This window comes from Orbilia oligospora (genome assembly GCF_000225545.1).
Source record: "Orbilia oligospora ATCC 24927 unplaced genomic scaffold scaffold00080, whole genome shotgun sequence".
Lineage (NCBI taxonomy): Eukaryota > Fungi > Ascomycota > Orbiliomycetes > Orbiliales > Orbiliaceae > Orbilia > Orbilia oligospora.
Window position 1 is genome coordinate 1 of NW_011645637.1, and position 21671 is coordinate 21671.

The 21671-nt window shown below is 45.6% G+C and overlaps 7 protein-coding genes across 7 annotated transcripts; 3 read left to right on the forward strand and 4 right to left on the reverse strand.

The window, feature by feature from the left end:
- Positions 1–844: 844 nt before the first annotated feature.
- On the reverse strand, positions 845–1115 carry AOL_s00080g1 (uncharacterized protein; the record flags this gene model as incomplete). Its single annotated transcript, XM_011124376.1, has 1 exon — positions 845–1115. A coding segment is annotated over one exon (271 nt), but the record flags the coding sequence as incomplete, so codon positions are not given.
- A 778-nt stretch (positions 1116–1893) lies between these two features.
- Positions 1894–3509, reverse strand: AOL_s00080g2 (uncharacterized protein; the record flags this gene model as incomplete). The annotated part of the gene is made up of 5 exons (XM_011124377.1): positions 1894–2080; positions 2166–2367; positions 2485–3044; positions 3152–3248; positions 3479–3509. The coding sequence occupies 5 exons, from the start codon at positions 3507–3509 to the stop codon at positions 1894–1896; spliced, it is 1077 nt and encodes a 358-aa protein (XP_011122679.1).
- A 1096-nt stretch (positions 3510–4605) lies between these two features.
- On the reverse strand, positions 4606–10323 carry AOL_s00080g3 (uncharacterized protein; the record flags this gene model as incomplete). The annotated part of the gene is made up of 8 exons (XM_011124378.1): positions 4606–4639; positions 4694–4837; positions 4900–8533; positions 8590–9700; positions 9778–9848; positions 9909–9981; positions 10041–10124; positions 10192–10323. The coding sequence occupies 8 exons, from the start codon at positions 10321–10323 to the stop codon at positions 4606–4608; spliced, it is 5283 nt and encodes a 1760-aa protein (XP_011122680.1).
- Positions 10324–11156: 833 nt separating this feature from the next.
- On the forward strand, positions 11157–12788 carry AOL_s00080g4 (uncharacterized protein; the record flags this gene model as incomplete). The annotated part of the gene is made up of 4 exons (XM_011124379.1): positions 11157–11197; positions 11283–11311; positions 11406–11467; positions 11526–12788. The coding sequence occupies 4 exons, from the start codon at positions 11157–11159 to the stop codon at positions 12786–12788; spliced, it is 1395 nt and encodes a 464-aa protein (XP_011122681.1).
- A 462-nt stretch (positions 12789–13250) lies between these two features.
- AOL_s00080g5 (uncharacterized protein) lies at positions 13251–14151 on the reverse strand (the record flags this gene model as incomplete). Its single annotated transcript, XM_011124380.1, has 2 exons — positions 13251–13849; positions 13914–14151. 2 exons carry the CDS (start codon positions 14149–14151, stop codon positions 13251–13253), a joined length of 837 nt encoding a protein of 278 aa, XP_011122682.1.
- Positions 14152–14777: 626 nt separating this feature from the next.
- On the forward strand, positions 14778–17758 carry AOL_s00080g6 (uncharacterized protein; the record flags this gene model as incomplete). The annotated part of the gene is made up of 4 exons (XM_011124381.1): positions 14778–14934; positions 15054–15339; positions 15416–15534; positions 15624–17758. The coding sequence occupies 4 exons, from the start codon at positions 14778–14780 to the stop codon at positions 17756–17758; spliced, it is 2697 nt and encodes an 898-aa protein (XP_011122683.1).
- A 974-nt stretch (positions 17759–18732) lies between these two features.
- Positions 18733–20664, forward strand: AOL_s00080g7 (uncharacterized protein; the record flags this gene model as incomplete). Its single annotated transcript, XM_011124382.1, has 4 exons — positions 18733–18844; positions 18968–19226; positions 19358–19479; positions 19553–20664. The coding sequence occupies 4 exons, from the start codon at positions 18733–18735 to the stop codon at positions 20662–20664; spliced, it is 1605 nt and encodes a 534-aa protein (XP_011122684.1).
- Positions 20665–21671: the final 1007 nt, after the last annotated feature.

Genomic DNA, 21671 nt, shown 5'->3' on the forward strand with positions numbered 1-21671 from the left:
TAATTATTCGGATTTTTTAGATTGAGAGTTTATACGCCTGTTTTTTGCCTTATGTACAAATATATTATGGAACAATATATTTCTTGTTTTAACTAACAGGTGGAAATGTTTGACACTGGTCCATTATGTAATATTCGATGTTAAATCCTTTTTGTCGAATATGTTGACTGGTCGACTGTCGACAATATTGACAAGTTGATCAAATATTTGTTATATGTCTAATTACTTATTTGTAGGAAACTTCATCATGTATTTAAAGACCTTTAAGTGATGGCAATTCTCAGTTTATCTTGGAATTCTATTGGTCAACTTATCAACTTAGTTTATAATTTACTTGAATAGTATTTAGTCTTATAGTTAATTACTGTGTTACACTTTCTATTCATACAACTTTATATCTTCACCCCGAATACTATATTACCCTCTGAGAGATTTGAACATATAGAGTTGAGAAACATAGCAGAGTGCTAAGCTGTTTTAGGAAACCTTGCCAAGGAATCCTGGGACAGGTGTAACATATTCATAATAATATTTATTTAATGATGAGGGGATAGGATGGGGATTATTATATAATAACTACCTACATGCATGTAGTTGTAGTGTGTGCCAACCTCTGCGGCTCTGCTCTGCTCGGGATGTCCACATTCAAATATCTGACCGATATACATTCACATCGATCAAACCCGAAACCCCTCAGATGAAAGCTACAAAAGGAAGAAAAGGACATTGATAAACTAATCGAAAATCATTCCCTAAACCCTTTAAATAAGTGTGTATCCATATGAACATGATATTCCATAAACTTGCATGCCAAAATCCATAAACAACGTTACCATCTAATAACCCCCAGAAAAAGTCTCCAAAAACGCCCTCGTATCCAATCTAACACGACTATCTTGATCCGACCGTTTGATATTAACCTTAATATTCATCTCCCTACTACTACCGCCAGTAGTAGTAGTCGTACTCCGTCTGCTCATAGACCCTTGTTGTACTCCTCCCGCATTGGGGGTGTTACTAATACCGTCGCTGGTAGTACTGATAGGTATTGGTATTGCGACGACGAGGGTGGCGAGTGAGGTGACTATGAGGGTTGCGGTTGAGAGGATATGCATATTTGCTTCCTTCTTTTCTTTCCTTCCTTTGATTTCGTTTTTTTATTTTATTTCCTGGTGGATTTTGGGGTAAGGTAGATGGACTTGATATAAATTGAATATGGAATGTGAGGATTAAAGTCGTCCCCTCAATCAGAGTTCGAATAGGAATCGGTAGATATAAAGTTTCGAATTAATGGAATACACCGAAATTGATCTATCGCGAGAGAAAGCGATATGGTACGAATACTGTGAGTAACTACCCATAAACTTCTTCTCAAAGCATTAGCATGTTGCTCGTGGCAGCCATGGCCTCGAGAGGAAGGGCATAAAAAGGCAAGAAATGTGTTGATCGGTGATTGGATATTGGCGATGATGCGCCAGTTGCATGGCAAAGAGTAGGTACTTAGTTATAATGGCGAATTCAATATACATAAACCAGAACGTTAGGAATCAATACCGGTTCCGCGATGCGCGGTGTAGCATGCATGTGCCGCCTGTCAGAACGTTAGACGCCACACTTGTAATATCAATACTCCATGCATTTTCAACTCTATAGCCTCGAAGTCACTGCATATATGCGGAAATACGAACGTATGAATGCATTACCCACCAACATGGCGGTATCAAATCGAAGGGTCAATCAGAAGTCTATTCCAAACATACATCCTCCATAAAAAGAATACTGTGTACAGGGAAATACATAGATATACCATGACACTTGTATCAAAATGTCTATGATCAACATTTCAACCACCTCAAAGAAGGGGACATTATGTTACCATCAAATGAATCTAATCTACTGATCTAGTTCAGCCTTCTTCTGATCAAACAGCTTCTTAGCATCAGCCCAGACTCTAGAAGTCTCTCTATCCTTCAACTGCAACAAACTCGGCAACAACTGCGCCGAGAATGATTCCGAGGATTCTCTGGGTAGTAAAGTTGGCAAATGATCGATCGAGATGACGGAGACTGGTGGACCAGATCTAAGTGACAACAAAATTGTAATTAGTATTTGAATACCTTTTTTTCTTCTAAATAAATGTAACTTAAAAGGTGAAAATGACTTACTCAATGCCAGTAACGTTGACAGTTGGCGCATCAAATGTCGTCCAAATTTCGTAAACGGGAACCGGGTTGAACGGACTATTTGGATCGCAGGCAACATCGCAGATGAGTCTCAACTTGCGGTTCTCATCTGTATTGATCGCTTCCTTGGTCACAAACGGTGGGATCTTGCCCATAAGGTAGATGCAGTTGATGAAAATATCAGCTAAACACGCCGCACACATTCAAGTTAGCAACCATATCCATATCCCAACCCTCCATCGCCATTAGACGAAGAGACAAAGGGCAATAGAAACAAAGAGAGAGAGGAGAAGTTACTCACACTGTGTAATCTCCTTGAACGGTCCACCAGGCTTAGTCTCCGCCATATCCCACTTCAAAATACTCTCTTCTCCCAACCCAACCTTAGTACACAAATCCACACTACCGCTTCCACATCTTCCCAAAGCCCCGATGACAATAACCCTCGGCTCAGCACCCCCATTAACCGCCTTCGCCTTCTCAATACTCTCCTTAACATGACTGATCAAAGCAGCCTCATTAGGATACGGCTTAACAGGTGGATACCCAGGACCATCAGGATGTGTAACATTCCAAGCCCAGATCTCGAGTGCCAAAGCTGCACCGGCGAAGCCAGCGTAGTATCCAAAGGCGGCGACACGACGGCCGTTATCGTCGTTAAGGAATTCGAGATCGTAAAGACAGTTTTGGTAGCGACCTAGGGTCTCACGGTACCCTGTTTGTTGCTTGAAGACGTGTGCGAATTGGATGTGTTCGTGGATCAAGGGGAAATTTTCTTCGGGAAGTTCTTTGAGACCGACGATTAGATGGTCCTTGGGGGCGTTGACCCATGAACCGGTCTCGACGAGAGGGATGCCAGCACTAAATATTTCAATTGATGTCTAGTTAGCTCTCTTTGTCTCGTTTCTTTTATTTCCGGGGGACAATCGGCGAATATTGAATCGAAAGGGATAGCGGGGTAGGTTTACTCCTCAAATTCCTTGTCGTCAAAGATACTCTGTGGCGAACGCTCGACTCTGACATCGTATCCGGCGTCAACGAGAGCTTTAGCAGTAGTTGGAGTCACTAAAATCCAAGAATTTCCATGAGTTTTTTCTAGTTCTAATATAATATCCAATTGGCGGTATCGATCGGGTAGTGGGGGCAATTAAATTGTAGGAAAGCTCATCGCGGGGTGCATACAGCATGACCTGTGCTCCAATGGCTTGGCTATACGATTCCAAAAAGTTCAACAGTCAGTCAATCAAACTCCAATTTCAAACCGGACTTCAAATATTAATCGAAGGAATACTCACTCTCAGCACGGAGATGAAGAACAGTTGCCATTTTTTCTAGATGATATTAAAACCGGCGGAGTAGCGATAGTTGGAAAAAAAAACTCTTAATAGTGTTGGGAGATGCTACTAATGTTGTGGAAGAGGAGAGTCGTCAATCGCAAATTTATAACCGACGCAACTTAGAGTCATACTGTACAACCATTACAATCTCAATAGAATCGAACCCCGATCGTTCCAACCGCACCCTTCAAATTGTAATATCAGAAAACGTGAGGAATAGGCTAAGACCACTGCTAACCGGTTATGACCCTGTCCTTTCGGCCCGCTCAGGAATTCAGGAATGCGGTGCTTTCCTGGCCGTTCTCTTTATCGATTGGCAAAAATAGCAGGTCCGCAATCGGCGGATTGCCCGATCAGGTTAAATCGAGTCGACGAACTCGAATCGTTTCAATGTTAACCCCACGGCGACAGTTTAGTCGATGAGATGACATGAGATGACATCTCCAACTTCCCGATTGAAACCAATTGAAACCAATTGAAATGTGAATGGTATTTTTTTCTCCCTCTATATCTCTATCCCCCCAAATATCTCGGCGTGATCAGTCGCCAAAAAATCTATTATACAGTCTGTCTTATGCGGAAGCTGGCTCTTAGCCCTCCACATGCCCCCACGATTCTGCATTCCGAGTGCATCAACGAAAAGCAGGGTAAAAAAAAAACTGATCGAGTAAGGAGCAAGCGGCATTTTGTGAGTACCAGTTGCAAACAAACAGGTAGAAAACAAGTAAAAAATAAAACGAATACGAAAAGTAATTAAAACAAATAACGAAGCGCTGTGAGAACGTGAAACGTGAATGGACGTGGATTTTTTATAATGTTTTTTCCCCTTCCTTGGCTCTAGTAAAATCTTTAGTTTCCTCTCCAAACGGGATAGTCCCGTTGTCGAGGAGAGAAGAAGAAACACTGAGAGCCGTATATATGCATGTAGAAAAAATCGTTAGAAGAAGGAATTACGGCAACACCGGTGGTTGTCGTTTCGCCGGAGGAGAAAGGAGAGAAAAGGAGAAAAAATTACGGCAAGCGACGAAAGAGTCAAAAAAGCTGTACCCATCACTCCACTTTCTTGTATTCCAGAACTATCACACTTAGCCACTTCGCGCCGGTGGGTCTCTTGGGGAACTGTTGCCTGGTTTAGTATCGGGAATATCCGAAGCGAGGAGGTGTTAAACTTACTTTGGAGAGAACCTTGGGCTGGAAGGACTCCAGATTGGCGAAGAGATGCTGTACGGCGCGGCACCACCTGGAGATCCAGGAGTAGCGAACTGAGGTGAGGTTGGTGAGTAAGCATTCGGACTGGTAGGCGAGTACTGAGGAGATCTGTTTGAACACTTGGGTTAGCGTTGATCGCGGCAACAATATTGGCACTATGCAAAACATACGTTGGGCTGTAGCTGGGACTCGTAGGAGAGGTAGGACTAAAGTTCGTGGTTCCACCACCACCGTTGAACTGTGGGCTCGTCGGACTATACTGCGGCGACGTAGGGCTATACGCCGGCGACGTAGGACTGTAGGACGGGCTAGTTGGAGAGAACGATGGTGAAGTGGGCGAGTAACTTGGAGAGGTAGGTGAGTAGCTAGGAGATGTGGGAGATGTTCCGTATGCACCACCAGCCATAGAGGGAGATGTGGGAGAGTAAGCAGGGGATGTTGGCGAATATGCTGGACTGGCTGGAGAGAATCCAAGGCCACCTGAGAACCCCGGGCTGGTAGCCATGCGCGGGGAAGTTGGTGAGTAGTTTGGCGAAGCCGGGGAATATCCGGGAGAGGCCATCCCAAAAGGACTTCTTGGAGTGGTTCCACCGAATGGTTCCGGCATGGGGTAGCTAGGTGGCTCATAGTCGCTTCCCGATTGGACCATAGGAGAGAATGAAACGTTAAAGCCAGGAGAGGCCGCACCGAGGTACATTGGATCTGGAGAACCAGAGCCAAGATCGTATGGTGTCATTTGGCCTGAATCGAAACCGTTGTCTGCTTTGTTGGCGAATGGCGCTCCAGTTCGGGTATTGTCTGTGATGAGTTGGCTGAGCATACCCTCATCGAGATAGACATCGAATTCACCAGTACCCATTGGCGCAAGCTGACCCAACATAACGTTCTCAGAGATACCGCGGCAATCATCAAGTTCGCCGGCAGCGGCAGCCTCGAGAAGAATTTCCACAGTTTCTTCGAAAGAACAACGCATGAGAGCACCGGTGTCTGCTCTGTTGATGCCGTGCCGGGTAATAGCCATCAAATGACCACGGGAGGTCATTACATCGCAAAGCAAGGTCAAGTGACGCTGGTTGACGTAAGAACCGTCGAAAGCCAACACTTGTGTCAATTCCTTGAGTAGCGCGCCTCTGGTGGCCTCGATACCAAACACCTCCAGGACTTCGACGAAGTTGTTTGAGTAGGCACGAGTAGGGTCAACTCCGTCGATAGTGAGTACTGCAGCTAGGTTTGTTCCGCTGGTGTCAAGAACATACTCAATGCAGCCTGGTTCGCTTCTATTCATGACAAGCCCGCCGTTGTTATCGACCTTGACTCGGGTCTTTTCGTTGATGAAGGCCCTAGAGATACCCTGGACACCTCTCAAAGTTAAGGCGTCTAGAACGTGTGCCTCAAACCGCTTAAGCATGAGGTCTTCTTCTAGCCCTTCCTTATCTTCTCGGTCAATTAGAAGCCTGCAACGAATAACCAACTCGTCTGCATTGTTGTCACTGAATATGACGAAAAGATCGCGGTCGTATGTTTCCATAATCTTACCCGCGATATCCTCGATACGCAGGCCCTTGTCAATCATCTTCCTACGGTCGATGATGATACGCAAAACCCACGGCGAATGTCTGGAAATATGCTGTTCGACAGCTGCGTCAGGCATGAAGAAGAAAGCTTCTACAATATCCTTATCTGCTTCGATAACAGTATCCTTTGGCTCTGGGTCGAAATAAATTTCTGTTGCCTCGCAGACGGACCGTAGAGTGGTGTGTTCGACGGCGCTTCGTAGCAACTTGGCCTTCTCACGGTTATACATGTGCTCTGGCTCCTGATAAACCGTAAGAGAAGGAGTCTTGATATTCTTGGCAACATTCAAAATTTCTTTCAAACGCGGCACACCGAGGGTAACGTTCTTGGACGACACACCGGCGAAATGGAAGGTGTTTAGCGTCATCTGTGTAGCTGGTTCACCGATAGACTGTGCGGCCAAGACACCAACCATTTCACCAGGGTTTGCAGCGGCTTTTGCGAAACGGGCCTTGATTTCTCCGATGACCCAATCCAAAGCGACCTTTGTGAGACGGTATTCCAAAACAAGGCGCTTGAATGCAAGTCTGCCTTGTAGATGGGAGCGGAAAAGGAGGGTAGCATTGTATTGAGCTTCAATAGAAATCGGGTCACTTCCACGGATGACAACGAGCTCATCAAGCAATTGTTTGATTTTGTGGACAGTTTCGACTGGTTCAAGGTCACTGCGACCATTCTTCTTGATACGGAAAATTGATTTGGCGTTTTCAAGGATACGAAGAACGTTGATGGGTAGATGCATCGAGTCATCGGCATCCTTTGCGACTTCCCGGATAGTTTCGCGGGCGTGGAGAACCCTTTCCCATTCCTCGTCAAGGACCGCCTGGATTTCAGCGTCGCCTTGAATCTCGGAAGCAACCTCTAGATGTTCCGGAGAAAGGGACAAAGAAGGATCCATAAGATCGACACGGAATTTCTTTTCGAGGTCTTTGTTGGAGCAGGTAATGATATCGACCTTTTGGAGCTCCATATGTTGTCCGTCAAGGCCGTCCTCACCGTAGCAAAACTGGATGATATCACCGAGAGAGTTTCTGACAGTTCCATCATATTTACACATGACGTCTTCTAGGGCTTTGACCAATCTTCGCTGGATGTATCCGGTTTCCGCAGTCTTGACAGCGGTATCGATCAAACCTTCACGACCAGCCATGGCGTGGAAAAAGAATTCTTGTGGTGTGAGACCTCGAAGGTAAGAATTTTCGACGAAACCACGGGACTCCGGACTGTAGTCGTCCTTGGTGAAATGTGGCAGCGTTCGATATTTGAAACCGAACGGGATACGTTTTCCCTCAACTGACTGCTGGCCGACGACAGCAGACATCTGAGAGATATTGATGTTCGAACCCTTGGAACCGGAACGAGCCATCTGAATGGCGTTGTTCAGATCCTTCAAAGACTTTTCGGTCGCAGAACCGGCGTCATCACGAGCCAAGTTCAAAGATCGAGATACCTTGTTTTCGAATGTCTCTCTGATGTTCATACCGGGTAATGCTTCAAGCACGTTGTCCTGGGCTTGTTTGGTAACCTCGTCGACCTCAGCCTTCCTCTGTGTAACGATATCCTGAATCTTCTGAATGGTAGCCGCATCAGGAATGGTGTCACCAATACCAATACTGAATCCGTTATGGAGCAGCCAGTAATTAACCACACGCTGCGTTCCGTTGAAGAATCCCATACAGGTTTGCCATCCTTTTTCGTTGTAGATAGTATGGATCATACCACCCTGAGAGGCACCAACAGACTTCTTGCTGAACAAACCGAACATCAACTCACCATCGGTAACACAGAGACCGGTATCGGCGAGGGGGCTCATGCCTTCCTTATCAGGCTTCACAAGGTTAATTCCCTTCGGAATAACCATGCTGATGAGCTGCTTACCGGTCCATCTCGGAGAAGGTTTGACAATGGCGGGTGGGGGAAATGTACCGTCCCATTCGGGGACCCACAATAGAACGTTCATAAGTTGGTCCCTGTCCAAGAAAACATCTCGACGACAAAGCTTGTAAACACCACAAAGAGTGTCCTGCACGATACCCATCAACGGACCGTTCCTTTGTGGGGACACGATCTGCAGTGGGACCATGCAAAGCTGACTGACTTCAGCTCTTGTTTCCTCGGACTGAGGAACGTGCATGTTCATTTCATCACCGTCGAAATCGGCGTTGTAGGGAGACGTGACAGACAAGTTTAGACGGAAAGTTGAGTATGGAAGCACTCTCACGCGATGACCTGTATGGTATTAGCTTGATGTTTCCGATTTTTTTTTTGCCAAATTTGAAACTCACCCATCATAGATTCTTTGTGGAGGGATGGCTGACGATTGAAGATGACGAAATCACCATCAACGATGTGTCTCTCGACCTTCCAACCGTATTGTAAGGCGATTTCACCAGCGCGCTTATGATGTCTCAAATCAATACGTTCACCAGTATCTCGGATCACGTATTTAGCACCAGGGTGCTCGTTAGGTCCATTCTTGACTAAGGCAGACAATTTTTTGATGTTGTACGGAGTGACTGTCTCCGGGTAAGTGAGGATCCTCGCGGTACTTCGTGGGACACCAACTTCATCGAGAGACAAGTTTGGATCTCCAGTAATGACGGTACGGGCTGAAAAGTCGACACGCTTTCCCATAAGATTGCCACGCAATCTTCCTTCCTTTCCCTTTAATCTGGCTCTGATCGACTTGATGGGACGGCCCGATTTTTGAACAGCCTGTGGCTGACCAGCAATATCGTTGTCCATGAATGTAGCAACATGGAATTGCAGTAGGGACTCAAACTCATTGACAACGTGTGCGGGGGAGCCCTCCTGCTCGCATCTTTGAAGATTGTTGTTGGCCTTGATGATATCTCCCAATTTGAATGTCAAATCATCCTCCCCACGCATTCCACCACCTCCCATGCCGTCAACAGAAATACTGGGTCGGACAGGTGGTGGTGGAACTGCAAGGACGGTAATGACCATCCATTCGGGTCTTGCGTAATCTTTGTTCAAACCCATTTTCGTGATTTCATCGTCTGTAATGTGTTTGAAGATATTAAGAACCATCTGCGGTGTCAGATTCCGCTTGGTCGGCTGCGGGTTTTCTTCATCCTCATCTTTGCTGGGCTTCCAAGTTCCAATAAGTTTGAGACCATCCTTTCGGATAGTGGGCTGGGCGTTACCACAGCCGCCATGCTTATGTTTTCGGGCCTTCTCCTCGCCAGGTAAAGCATCATTCGGCCCTTCCTCCTCACCTTCGTTGGCGTCGCTTTCGCAAACATTTTTAGCCCGGCAGATACGCCAGACCGCGTTGAAACGAGCTTTCGGATCTCGTATACGCATTGCATCGACGAATTGAGGGTTACTCTTTGAGATCACGCATCGCAAGATGCAGATGTTAGCCAAAGTGTTCTTTGAAACAATCAATACTTCGCGTTCCCTTTCGGGCCGCAAAGCTAGAGCCCACCCCAGCCTCAAGGTAGACTCACTTCATCAAGCAGGATCTTGCCACAGTTGAAGCAAACTGTTTCCAAGACCTTTTTGATTTTTGTAATAAAACCTAGTAGATATTGTGTTAGTCATCGTGTTCTCCAGGTTGAATCAAAGTTTAGAAACATACCAATGTGGAAAACTGGTTTGGCCAGTTCGATATGTCCGAAATGGCCTGGACATTCTGACATATTTTCGTCGCACTGACGAGAATAATTAGCACAGAAGTTAAGATCACGATATGAGCATTCAATCAACATACAGTAGCGCATTTGAAGGATCTATCGATCGAACCCATGTGGGGATCATTAAGACCGCGTTCTCGCGGTCGTAGCTTGGACTCGTCCTGTACACACGAGGCAGTTAGTATACTATACGCACTGGCGGGCTGCAAGAGATTAATTAAGCCATACCATAGTCTCCGGGAATTCAATGTGGCACACACTCATCCCCTTGATCTCCTCTGGCGACAACAAACCAAACTGGACCTCCTGGATTGTGCGCAAAGGCGCCGAGGAGTGTGGGAAAGTATGTGAGAGCGACATATTGGCGGGTTATCGACGAAAAACAGGGGGGGAAGATCGGATTTATATCTATTTGGTGGCTCAGGCGCTGTGTTTTTGGAGATTTTTATTGCCTTTCCACCACTCTCCCGAACCGCTTCCAGACCACCTGCCTCACGCGCAAGGCTTTTCAAAAGAACGTAAGAATCGATGTAAAAGTAAATAAACAGACGGATGTCGAAAGGACGGTAAGAATCGCGATAATCGTGGAGGTGTATCGAAGGGTGGCGATGGTTTTCTCGTTAGATCCTGCCTCCGTTTGAACACCTTGACAGCTACCTGCTACCTCTAGTCGTGACCGCGTTCAAGCTGATTTCACGGGCAGAATCAGTTCAAATAGCCGTAAGAATCGTGCTAGACCCTTCCGGAACCAATGGGGGATGTCGGGGCCGGAGGATCGTGAAGGTTTTGTCGGAGTGAAGATGATGTTTGGTGATGGTGATGAGCGAGAAAGTGATGATTGCCAGTGTGGGCAAAAGCAGGCGAAACAGAGTCGAGTTGCTAAAAAAAAGCAAACAACACGCCAATCCTCTGGATCCTGACGAACACCAACCAACTTCCCTGTCTGCTGTTTGCAAGCTTCAACCGTATCTTCATCCTTCGTGCCATTTTTGTCTTCATCACGAATTTCGACGTCGAGAACCTGCAACATCCACCAGCTCCGCTTAATATAGCAGCAGGCACCCAATCGATGAGTCGGTAGCAATCTAGTCTATGGCCTAAACGGGAACTGGTCTTCCTTTGCGAGCCAAACAAAAGAGCGCTTTTCGCAGTAACATCAGTCTCGCCCACCCTCGTCGATATCGCGCGACACCATGAATTTGTCGCTGGCAGACCCGTTCTCACTGTCGCAAGAGTATGTGCACGATATTCTAAGTCGCCTGGCAGCATAATAGACCTGAGTGCACGTTCTAATCTTTAATTGTCGTTTCTACCTTCAGCTACCCAGAAGTCTTCTCACACAGCCTTCGTAAGTCCTAACCCATCGAAACCCACAAATCCTTTACTAGCGTGATTATAGCTCTATTTTTCAAATTGCGACTAACCATGGGAATCAATTGTAGACTACGGGCATTCATCATGTGTCATCTTTAACCGTCGAGGTGATCTACTGGCCTCTGGCAGGGTAGCTACTCCAGACTCTATACCCGATTGGATACGATTCTTACACTTTGCCTCTCTAGCATGACGGAACTGTAGTCCTCTTCGATGTCGAAACCGGTGGACTTGCACGTATAATGCGTGGCCATACACGTTCAGTCCAATCTATTAGTTGGTCTCACGATGGACGCTACCTTTTATCATCTTCGCTTGATTGCAAGTGCATTCTCTGGGACCTCGAAGATGGCAGTCGAAAGCGAATCATCCGCTTCGAAGCAGCAGTATACTATGCCGAATTACACCCATTCAATCATAATCTCTTCGCTGCCGCAATTCACGAAGACCACCCATGGCTTGTCGACATATCAACACCCAAGACAAACCGTATCAAACTCTCCACACTACCCCGAAAATCCACCACAACATCAGAAGACGAAGCTGCACCGCCTTCTAAATCTGCTGCATCAGATGCTAAAGCTCTAACACTTATTACTCTCTTCGATTCAATGGGTCAATATATCATTACCGCCACAACAAGAGGCTGGGTGAACATCATCCATACAGCCACACAAACCACCATTTTCTCCTCCCGCGTTACCAAATCTGCCATAGTCACAGCCCGTCTCTCCATGTCTGGCCGCTCGCTAATATTCAACAGTCGCGACCGTATCCTCCGTACCGTTCACATGCCTGCCCTAACAGATGAAGATATTGAAGATCCTTCTGGCATACTATTTGAAGTCGAACATACCTATCAAGACCTAGTCAATCGGCTCTACTGGAACCATTGTGATATTTCGCCTACAGGGGAATACATATGTGCGAGCACATATATGAATCATGATGTCTATATTTGGGAAACAAACAAAGGATCTCTAGTGAAAATTCTCGAAGGTCCTAAAGAAGAATTAGGTTTTGTGGATTGGCACCCCACGCGACCGATGATCGTCGCATCAGGGCTGGAAACCGGTAGAATATACATCTGGGCTACTAACAACCCGCAGCGGTGGTCGGCATTGGCACCTGACTTCCAGGAAGTAGAAGAGAACGTGGAATATATTGAGAAAGAAGACGAGTTCGATTACAAAGATCGGGCGGAAATGACTAAAGCCAGACTAGACCGGGAGGATGAAGAAGTAGATCTGATTGGAATGGATGATGCGCCAGGGAACTTCAGAGAGGAAGAGAAGAGTTGGACGATGCCAGTCTTGTTGGATATTGAAGAAAGTAGTGAAGATGATGATGTGAAGATTGTAGGCCCAACTGCCGCCACAAGCCAGAAGAAGAAGAAAGCAGGAGCTGCAGCCGCTGAAAAGAAGGGTAAGAAAAGAAAGGCCAGGGATTGATATCATCTGCTATCTTGCTTGCCCGCCTAAATTGTACCAATATATAGTATCATGATGTATGCACAGCCACGGAGTTTACGGTTCTTAATATAGACGGTATTGATTGTCATGCTAAATTCTTTGAATCAATAATTCTCACTATGCCTTTCATTGAACGCCAATATGCCATTAACCAGCTAAAAGACACCAGCGAAAAGAAACATCCATCCACCACTTATCCAGCGACTAACCATCCGCTCATATCCGCATGTGATGTTTACCAATACTTGGATCTAGGAGAAGTTTAAGAAATCATCATAACAGCGTTGGACGCAGACATGCATACAACACCATCGTAAAAATGAACATTAGCAAAAATGATCTCGTCCAGAAGATCCCCGCGCCCTCTATTCCCCAGATAAAAACTAACCTGAAAGAAAAAAGCAAACAGGGATCCAATAGAAAACCAAAAGAACTGCGCTATCACCTCTTTCTGCTAAACATTCTGTTACCGCCCTTCCTGGTCTTCCTTGCTCCGCCTTGGTCATCGAATGGTCCGTCATCGAGATCCATCTCATCTTCCCCCGGTCCCAATCCTAAACCATCGTGGTCAATAACTCTTTTCCCTTTACTTCCATCCTTTTCTGCTGTTTTCCGTTTATCATCTACTGCTTTTTCATAAGCAAGCTGTTCCTTGCGCTGTGTGACCGCCGAAGCTTGAATACTGGCGATTTGTGCTTCGATTTCCGTAAGAACCGACGAGCAGCTAGATGACCATGATTCTAGTGCCGCAATCATGTTTGTAATATCACCAGGAGCAACATCACGACCAGCGGTAGACGAAACTTCGACGCGCTGATTTGCAGTGTCAAGTTTGGCATCTAAGAGCGAGGCATAGATTGCAGAGATGATAAGGTCTTCAAGAAGACGGGTGTTTGGGATATCGAGGAGGGATTGTAGGGAAGGATAGGTAAGCTTGTGGGGTTCCGTCGAGGCGATAGTGATCAAGGAGAGTTGTTTGAGTTTCGTAAGCTGAGGCGGGGAGAGGTCTGGCAGCGAGTTTGGTGATGTTGTCTGTTGGTCTACATGGAGGAGTGGTTAAGCAGGATCCAAAGATGGATATGAGAGCAGGCAACAGGCTCTTACGCTTGTAGTCCATATAACTGCCATATGCAAATAGTTTCAAAGCTTCAAGCCATTTTGCATGATCTGGGTCGTTTTGAAGAGCTCGTACGTTCGGCAGCTCTAACAATTCTGCAAAGACGAAGCAGTTCGGCGACGATATACACTTCTGTATGTTCGCGACAGCAGCAGCACCTGGAGCTGACTTTCCTAGAACGATAAACTCTTCTAGGGCTTGCAGGTATTTGGTAGAGTCCGTCATCGTGGCTTATAAAGGTGATTAGAACTACTGTCGGTGATAATGTTGAAGATTGGAGGATGGACTAGGAAGGATGAGGTGAAGTTGAGGACGTGACCGATAACTGACTCCGTCCTCACATGGTAGAGCTTCAAGCTCCAAAAGGGCAATTGCGTTGCCCCGCGTTGGCTGCACTAGCCACTGGCGCCACTGGACATCTTTCCTCACCGCCACATTTGCATAATATCACACTTCAACACAAACCGCTTTCAAAATATTCGTTAGCTCCCTGAGCTAGTCTATTTCATAAGATTGCGATTCTAAGTTTTAATTTACAAATATTCAAGTAAGGGGGTACCATCTGAAGGGTAATTCAGATTTTATCGTTATAGTTTCCATGGTTGCTTGAATTTCCCTCTTATCCCTAAATATTCGCCGTCCGAGCGAGATATATTTCGGTTCCGGCATAGAGCCCTATACCATGCATCCATACAGACATACTTGCTCACCGGTACACACGCCGTATACCCCACGTTCACATTTGATATTCACACTCATTTGATGCATTTTATTAAATAAGGGACCCTTCAATCCACGTTGTAATTGATGTGAACATCGAGGCATCGTTGTTATTAAACACCACGCCCACCATGTGCGCCATGCTACCGAATCTCGCAAGAATCGGACTCCTTTCCATATCTTCTCTCCTCCTCTATGGAAGCATTTTCAACAACCATGCCACGGCATTCAAAATCAGTGTAGATGGTAGAGAGGTTGAAGGTGGTGGATACTTGAACAATTTAATGTGTAAGATCTAATTGGTTTTCTTTCATTCCGCTCTACTTTCTAAGGCCGATTCCATTTTAACTAAATGAGGACTTCATAAGAAAAAATATTAATGAATACAAACAGCTAACTTTATATAGTATGCAGCGAAATTAAACCATTGTCACCTTTGTTCCCCTCTACCATTTTTGCCGTTCCGGCGCCTGCTGTAAAATGCGAGCAACGAGAAGCGCAAGGCGACTGGGTACTTGAAGAATTACCGGCCTATACCAGTGCCCATAGCTATTTTGCCCTACGTGCGTATAATGGAGATTATATTGTACACGCAGCTTTAAGTCCCGAATCAGATCCCAGTGACCTCCATTTTGAAATGATGGCTGGGACTCCTGGAATGGGGAAACTTCGCGTCAATTACGTTAAGTCAGAGTAGGTGCCAAAGACTTGATGTCCTCCTAAGTGAAGTTTAGCAAGGACATTATGAGCTAACATATATATCTTCAAGATTTTGGCTGCTGCGAGACGGGAAGTTGCAACTTATTAGTGAACAGAATCCTGTTCGGGATGGTGATATAATAGTGCTCGCAGGACCAGGACCCGAAGAAGCGAACACAAATTTCCATTGTAAGCCCCAAGCACTGGCCGGGAAGAGAGGAAAATAAAAAAACCATAGAGATTTACTACTAACGACAAAAACTTACAAATACTTCTAGTGATGCGGTCTCCACATTCTAGAGATCTTCCACCCAATGATTACAAGTATCAGCTTTACTCTCTTTTTCCGGATGATCACATTACTGTTCCTCCCCTCGCGGACATCATCGTCCGTGCAATGCGTATCAGGTTAACAGGAGAGTTTGGAGAGATAGTTGTAGGTACCCTACCGGCAGAGCTAATGCAACAAGTTTCGCAACAGTCCAAGCAATCAGTTGAAGATAAATTGCGGGCACGGCTAAAACAGGTCGAGAGCGATATCCTCTCTAACCCCCAAGGAAGCTATCTAGGTCCAAGTTTTGGCAATGATGATACTGGAGGCTTGTTCTACAGCGAGAAACTAGAGGATTTAGTCTCGACCCCTGATATGCTTGACGATCCGGTCCCAGCCCCACTGGGACTGGAGAGGCTTAGGGTCCAGCGAGCACCAGGCATGCGGGCACTGGGGAGGGGAGCACGGCCTGGGCAAGATGATGCACTGGCTGAGGAGACGGCAAGGCTATTAGGCCTCCCCGTTTCCAGATCTGGCTCTAATAAAACCCCAGCCCCCTTGACTTCCGAGGGGTCCGAAGAGCAATTTATGGGAGAGATTAGCCCAAACCCTGCTCCCCTGGAATCAATCCCCCGGCTTCCTGGGAGAATAGAACCTCCAGGTTCTGGTATAGGAGCGTTCAATGAATTGAACTTATACGGTATTGGTAATAGACGGTTTTATCATAGAGAACCAGAGATAGGCCTAAGTGGGAGACCGGAGGGTTTCTCCGAGATTTCCATTCGTGATATTCCCACGCACTGGGGACTGATAGAGCCAGATGCATATGCTCCTGAAGAACGACTCTTTTTACCAGAAGAGGATGATTTCGAGGACCTCGGGCCTTATCCAGGTGATCTAGGTTACGATGGCAACAGAGTCCCTGGAATAGTCAACTACGAAGAGGAACCACTCTCAATCGAAGAAGAAGGTGATATCTATAAGGGTGGACAATCTCTACCCCTCTCCGCAGCTGAAATAGAAGGAGAAGAACAACAACATATCAATCCCGCCGGTAGTGATGGGTATCAGTATTACCTTCCCGAGGTTTACATATATGAATCCGAAGGGGAAGTAACGCCTGAGTTTTATAATTCTGAAGAGGGTAATGTTGATGATTTCCGTGGTCCGGCGGCACTAGACATCTCTGGAAGCCTTGGTGGTATACCAACATCACTATTTGGAAAATCGAGTAACTCACAAGGGAGAAATTCGCCCTACCCGTTTGGAACTAACCAGTCACCTCCTAATGGAAACGGCGATCTGGGCCAACAATCTGTTCTAGATGCACAGCTATCGCCAATCGCAGGTCAGTGGGATACGCCGGAGCTAGATCTCCAGGGCGTAACTCCAGACGAAATCATACCTAGTCGAATGTATAATAATTACAACGGTATGCCCCTTGAAAAAATCGAAGAAGAGGGTTCTGGCGAGAGTTCGGCTAGGGTTGATGACCAAAGGTCATCACGACTGGGGATGCAATACGAGGAAGGAGAAAGCAATTGGCCCTCCGCGTATTCCCCGGACCTATCATGGGAGGAGCGATTTGAAAAGGTAGAGAATCGGATTAGCCCCGGGCGAGATGATTTCGATGAAGAAGCGCTTGATGGCCCAGATGCAGTTGAGCAAGAGAATTCTGGCTCTTTACAGAAGAGAATGGAATCAGAAGATAATTCCAGTGATTCTCCTTCTTTTCAAGATATTGGATTAGGGGAACAGCCGCAGTATGGGAATGCTATTCCTGAAAATGATTCCAGATTCATTCGAATTCCAGGTGAGGTTGATGGAAACGAGTACGACGACCAAGAAGAACTGCAAGCCGTGCCATACGATGAAATTTGGCGTTTAAGGGATGAGCTGTCATATGATTCACTCTTGGATGACTGGGATAAAAAAGATGATTTTGATGCGGTATCCTCGTCAGTTGTGGGAGACGTTGTAGAATTGGAGAATTTCTCATTGGCTCCTGCGTTTAATGTTGGTTTACCCCAGGATGGTGTCAAGCAACTTCCATGGTGGAAAAAGGCTGCAAAAAAGGTGGCAGATACTCTGAAGCCGAAGAAAAAGACTATAAGGATTAAGGAGCCCACAGGGTTCGAGTAGTCAATATATGTCCCCGGTGCATGCGCACCCACTCATAGATATCTAGATCTCTCGAATGTATATGCCAAACTTGTCTCGTACCCGTATCCAGACCCAGGAAGGGTTTGATCAATTGAATATGTATTTTGGAATTCGAAATGACGTCAGTGAATCGACTGAGTTTATTTTAGAACTTACAATTCATTAAGATACTAGTTAGCATCCGGTTAAAGTATTTGACGAGGCTTCGCATCTACAGACGTAGCCTCGAATCCAGACGCTGGAGGCGGAGATGAAACAGTACAGTACTATATACGCATATTTTCCTAAGCCAAACAATGTACTAGTACAACTGGTTCTATCAGTATATGTTGCGAGTGCTGCACATCTAGTTCAACTATCTAGGTATCTTCAAATCCAACATGATTTAACTTGACCCACGCAAAATTCGTCTGATAAACAGGTATCTATGAGCTCTGGCCTCGAGATTAGTATCTATGTATAGACCGTATGTGCGTGTTTACCTGTTGCGAGTCGATGTTGTAACTAAGTGCAGCGCCCACCTTGTCTAGACTATCCCCGTCGTCCGGGTCCCAGGAAGACTAATTTGCACCAATAAGCGTCAATTCGAGATTTCGCAAGCAATATCAACCATATATTCACATATTCTAAACGTAAACCCGCGTAAAAATGCTCAACCACGCTCGTTCCACGTACATACCATACAGCCATAGCGCCATGTTCATGCAGTTTTTATCAGAGTTTGATATTGCACCTAGGCTAGATACCAATCCTTTCGATCGAAGCTCTAGTCCGCAAGTTTCGCAAGAACAGATTCTGAAGTAACGCTGTTTAATGGTGCATGTGGATGGGATTAGAAATATATATATCGACTTTGATATAGTCGGCCGGGATCTATCATATCAACGTTTATAATTTACCAACGCCCTAACAGTACGGCAATATAGTAGAGCTATCAAGAAGCCAACCACAGTATGACATTCCTAGTACTTCTAACCGCCCTAGGCGTCTTGACGACAAGTGCGTCAGGACTTATCATCGATCTCATCCAATCAGTTCCAGGAAAAGATCTTCCAACTTTACGACGTAAGTAACATAAAATTACCTACTAACTAATAAATATAGTCGAATGAATTCATGAATGTACAAAGCAACAGAAATCGAAGAAAAAATTTATGTCCAGACTAAGATACTAACAGCCCTCTATAGTCTGCCGCCCCCCCATCGAAGGGTTAGTTAACTCCCCACCGGCCATTAACCCTCTGAAAACTTCTTGTCCGGTGGGTAGTTCCGTATTCTGGCTATGGAACTACAATTCCCAACCCAGCGACAATATGCAAACCCTAATAAATCTCCTCGGCGTAACTCAAAATTCTCGAGAAACCCCCTATATGCTAAGTGAAGTGGCTTATGACACTCCTTTCTCATATGGATTTACCAACCCGGGGTTAAGATATCAACCTAGTGTGTAAGTATATATCGATATCGATATATCATGATATCTTCAGAGACACAAATCTATATAGGTGTTGCTTGGAGTATATACATATATGATAGACTAGGTTATCTAATACGAGGATTTAACTACCGGATATATAGGTTTAAGGTAAAGAGGGGAGGAGAATATCAGGCTATTGATAGTAACAATCCCTTTCAAGAAGGTGATGAACTGGAGTACTTCAGTCCAACAATCAATAATGATGACGACAAAAATCTTCGCAGTACGCTAGTATAATCTTATCAATCTATTAACCCCTTCAAGTATAATATTCTAACCCCAAAACCGATTGACAGTCCGCAGCGAAAACAGGAAACCTCCAGTCCTAACCCGCCAACTTACCGACTCCAGCGGCGCAGCCCTCGAGTCTACAAAACTCTACCCAACCGTCACTCTCAAAATCAATTCCCTCGGAAACACCGAACTCGTTCTTCCAAAAGGGAACTGGCTACAACAAGGAGCACAAGGTCTAACCAACGTCGCCAACACTCTAAAATCAGGATTGAACACGTTCGTAGCCCAACCTCTTACAAACGCCGCAACATATATTTCAAAGAACACGCCGCAATGGCAGGAAAATGCAAAAGCATGGATCGGCAAGACCGGTAACAATCTTTATAATACAGCTGGCGCCGTTCTGAATAACGGGGTAAATTACATTGCTCAGCCGCTTGCTAATGCCGGTGGGTGGGTTGATACGAAGGTTACAAATGGGATTAACAGAGCTGGGAATGCACTTAATGGCGCTGTGAATTATGTGGCTGCTCCTTTCATCGCAGGCGGCGAGTGGGTTGACGCGCAGGTTGACAATGGGATCAATAGAGTTCAAAATGCAGTTAACAATGCTGTAGATTATGCTGCCGCTCCCTTTGTCGCAGGCGGTAAATGGGTTGAAAACACAGGTACCAACTACATCACCCAGCCTATCGCCCGGGCCGGGCAGTGGATCGGAAACACCGCTACAAATGCATACAACACTGCAATTCAAGATCTGAACGGCGTCGGGGGAGCCCTAGGCCAAGGATGGCAAGCAGCGAAGGACGTGACAAACCTGGGGCTTGCTAATGCTGGGAATTGGGCAAGGGGACAGATAAATAATGGCCTGCAGACGGTGGGTCAATGGGTCAATGGCTATCCGGTTCTTCAATCTGGAGGCATGACTGGACAAGTGGTTCAACCTATGCCGTCGTATATACCAACTGCGGCTTTCCCAGTGCAGAGCGGATCACCGGCTGCTAATCAGGCTGATAGTAATGCATTACCGATTGTGGCACTTCAGGAGCAGAACTTGGGGGGTAGTGCTACTGGTGCTACATTGAGGACTGGTGGTGAATATGAGACTGCGGATGAGTATCCATGGGATATGAGTGCTAGTCAATTTTTTGTGCCGGGGAAAGTGAAAGTTTAATTATATATAAATATTAGCTCAAAATTTATCATTTTATTGAGAGTCTGACATATATTAGTTACTTAAGTACCTACTGTGTATGCCGAAATATTTAAATTAAAGTGGATATAGATTCTAAAACCCAAAAACAAAGGTGCAGTTGTTGGTTTTTCGTCGTCAATTAATTAAACCGAATAAATCTAAACCACGGTGTCGATCCTGGCTGAGGAAAAGTTCATGACTAGATCTAGATTAAGTGAGGACAAGATCTTGAGGCTAGATCTAGACCGTTAGTAGAACCCCAGCGGCTGGTCAACTTTAGGTTTTACGGAATTTAAACGAAGGGTATTAATAATGCGCGTTGATCAGACCGTTGACCCGTTTCATCTGATTGTCCGAGAACGACGCCATAGCTGCAGATATTGTGTACGATAAGAGTTCTAAAAGTAGAAGGTATGAGATTGCCGATTCTACGACGTTTTCTCGGCATTATTCGTTTGATACGGGCCGCAAGACCTGAAATGTGTCTGTGTACGAAACTACCTTCTATCAGCTGCCCCCATGATGGATCTCAATATTGTGTTGCCTAAACGTTCTACAACAGGACCATCCAAAAGCGGCTAGTCGCACAAGGAAGAGCGCCGACAGGGGTCTGGGCTTCTCGGGATTCAGGAAGGAAGAATCGAACCATCAATTTTGCGTGACTAAGTTATTAGTGAACGCCGCAAAAAAAAACTATCACGGCTTCACCTGGCAGTACAAAGTCCTTACGCTAATACACTGTCATACAGTCAAATACAAAAAATATTTTGAGAACATGAGCACTTTGGAGTGCATATTACTTAGAATAGATCTGAATAACCTACAATGATATTAAAAAACTCTGGCCTCAACGTCATGGATCTAAGATTGGCTGGAAGACTGACAGATGCGAGGCAATGCAGTTTGAGGCGAGGTTCAAGACGTTTCTACACCAAACGGGGGTTGTTTCGGGATTGAAACCACCAGGAAGGGGGTTAAAAAGGCGC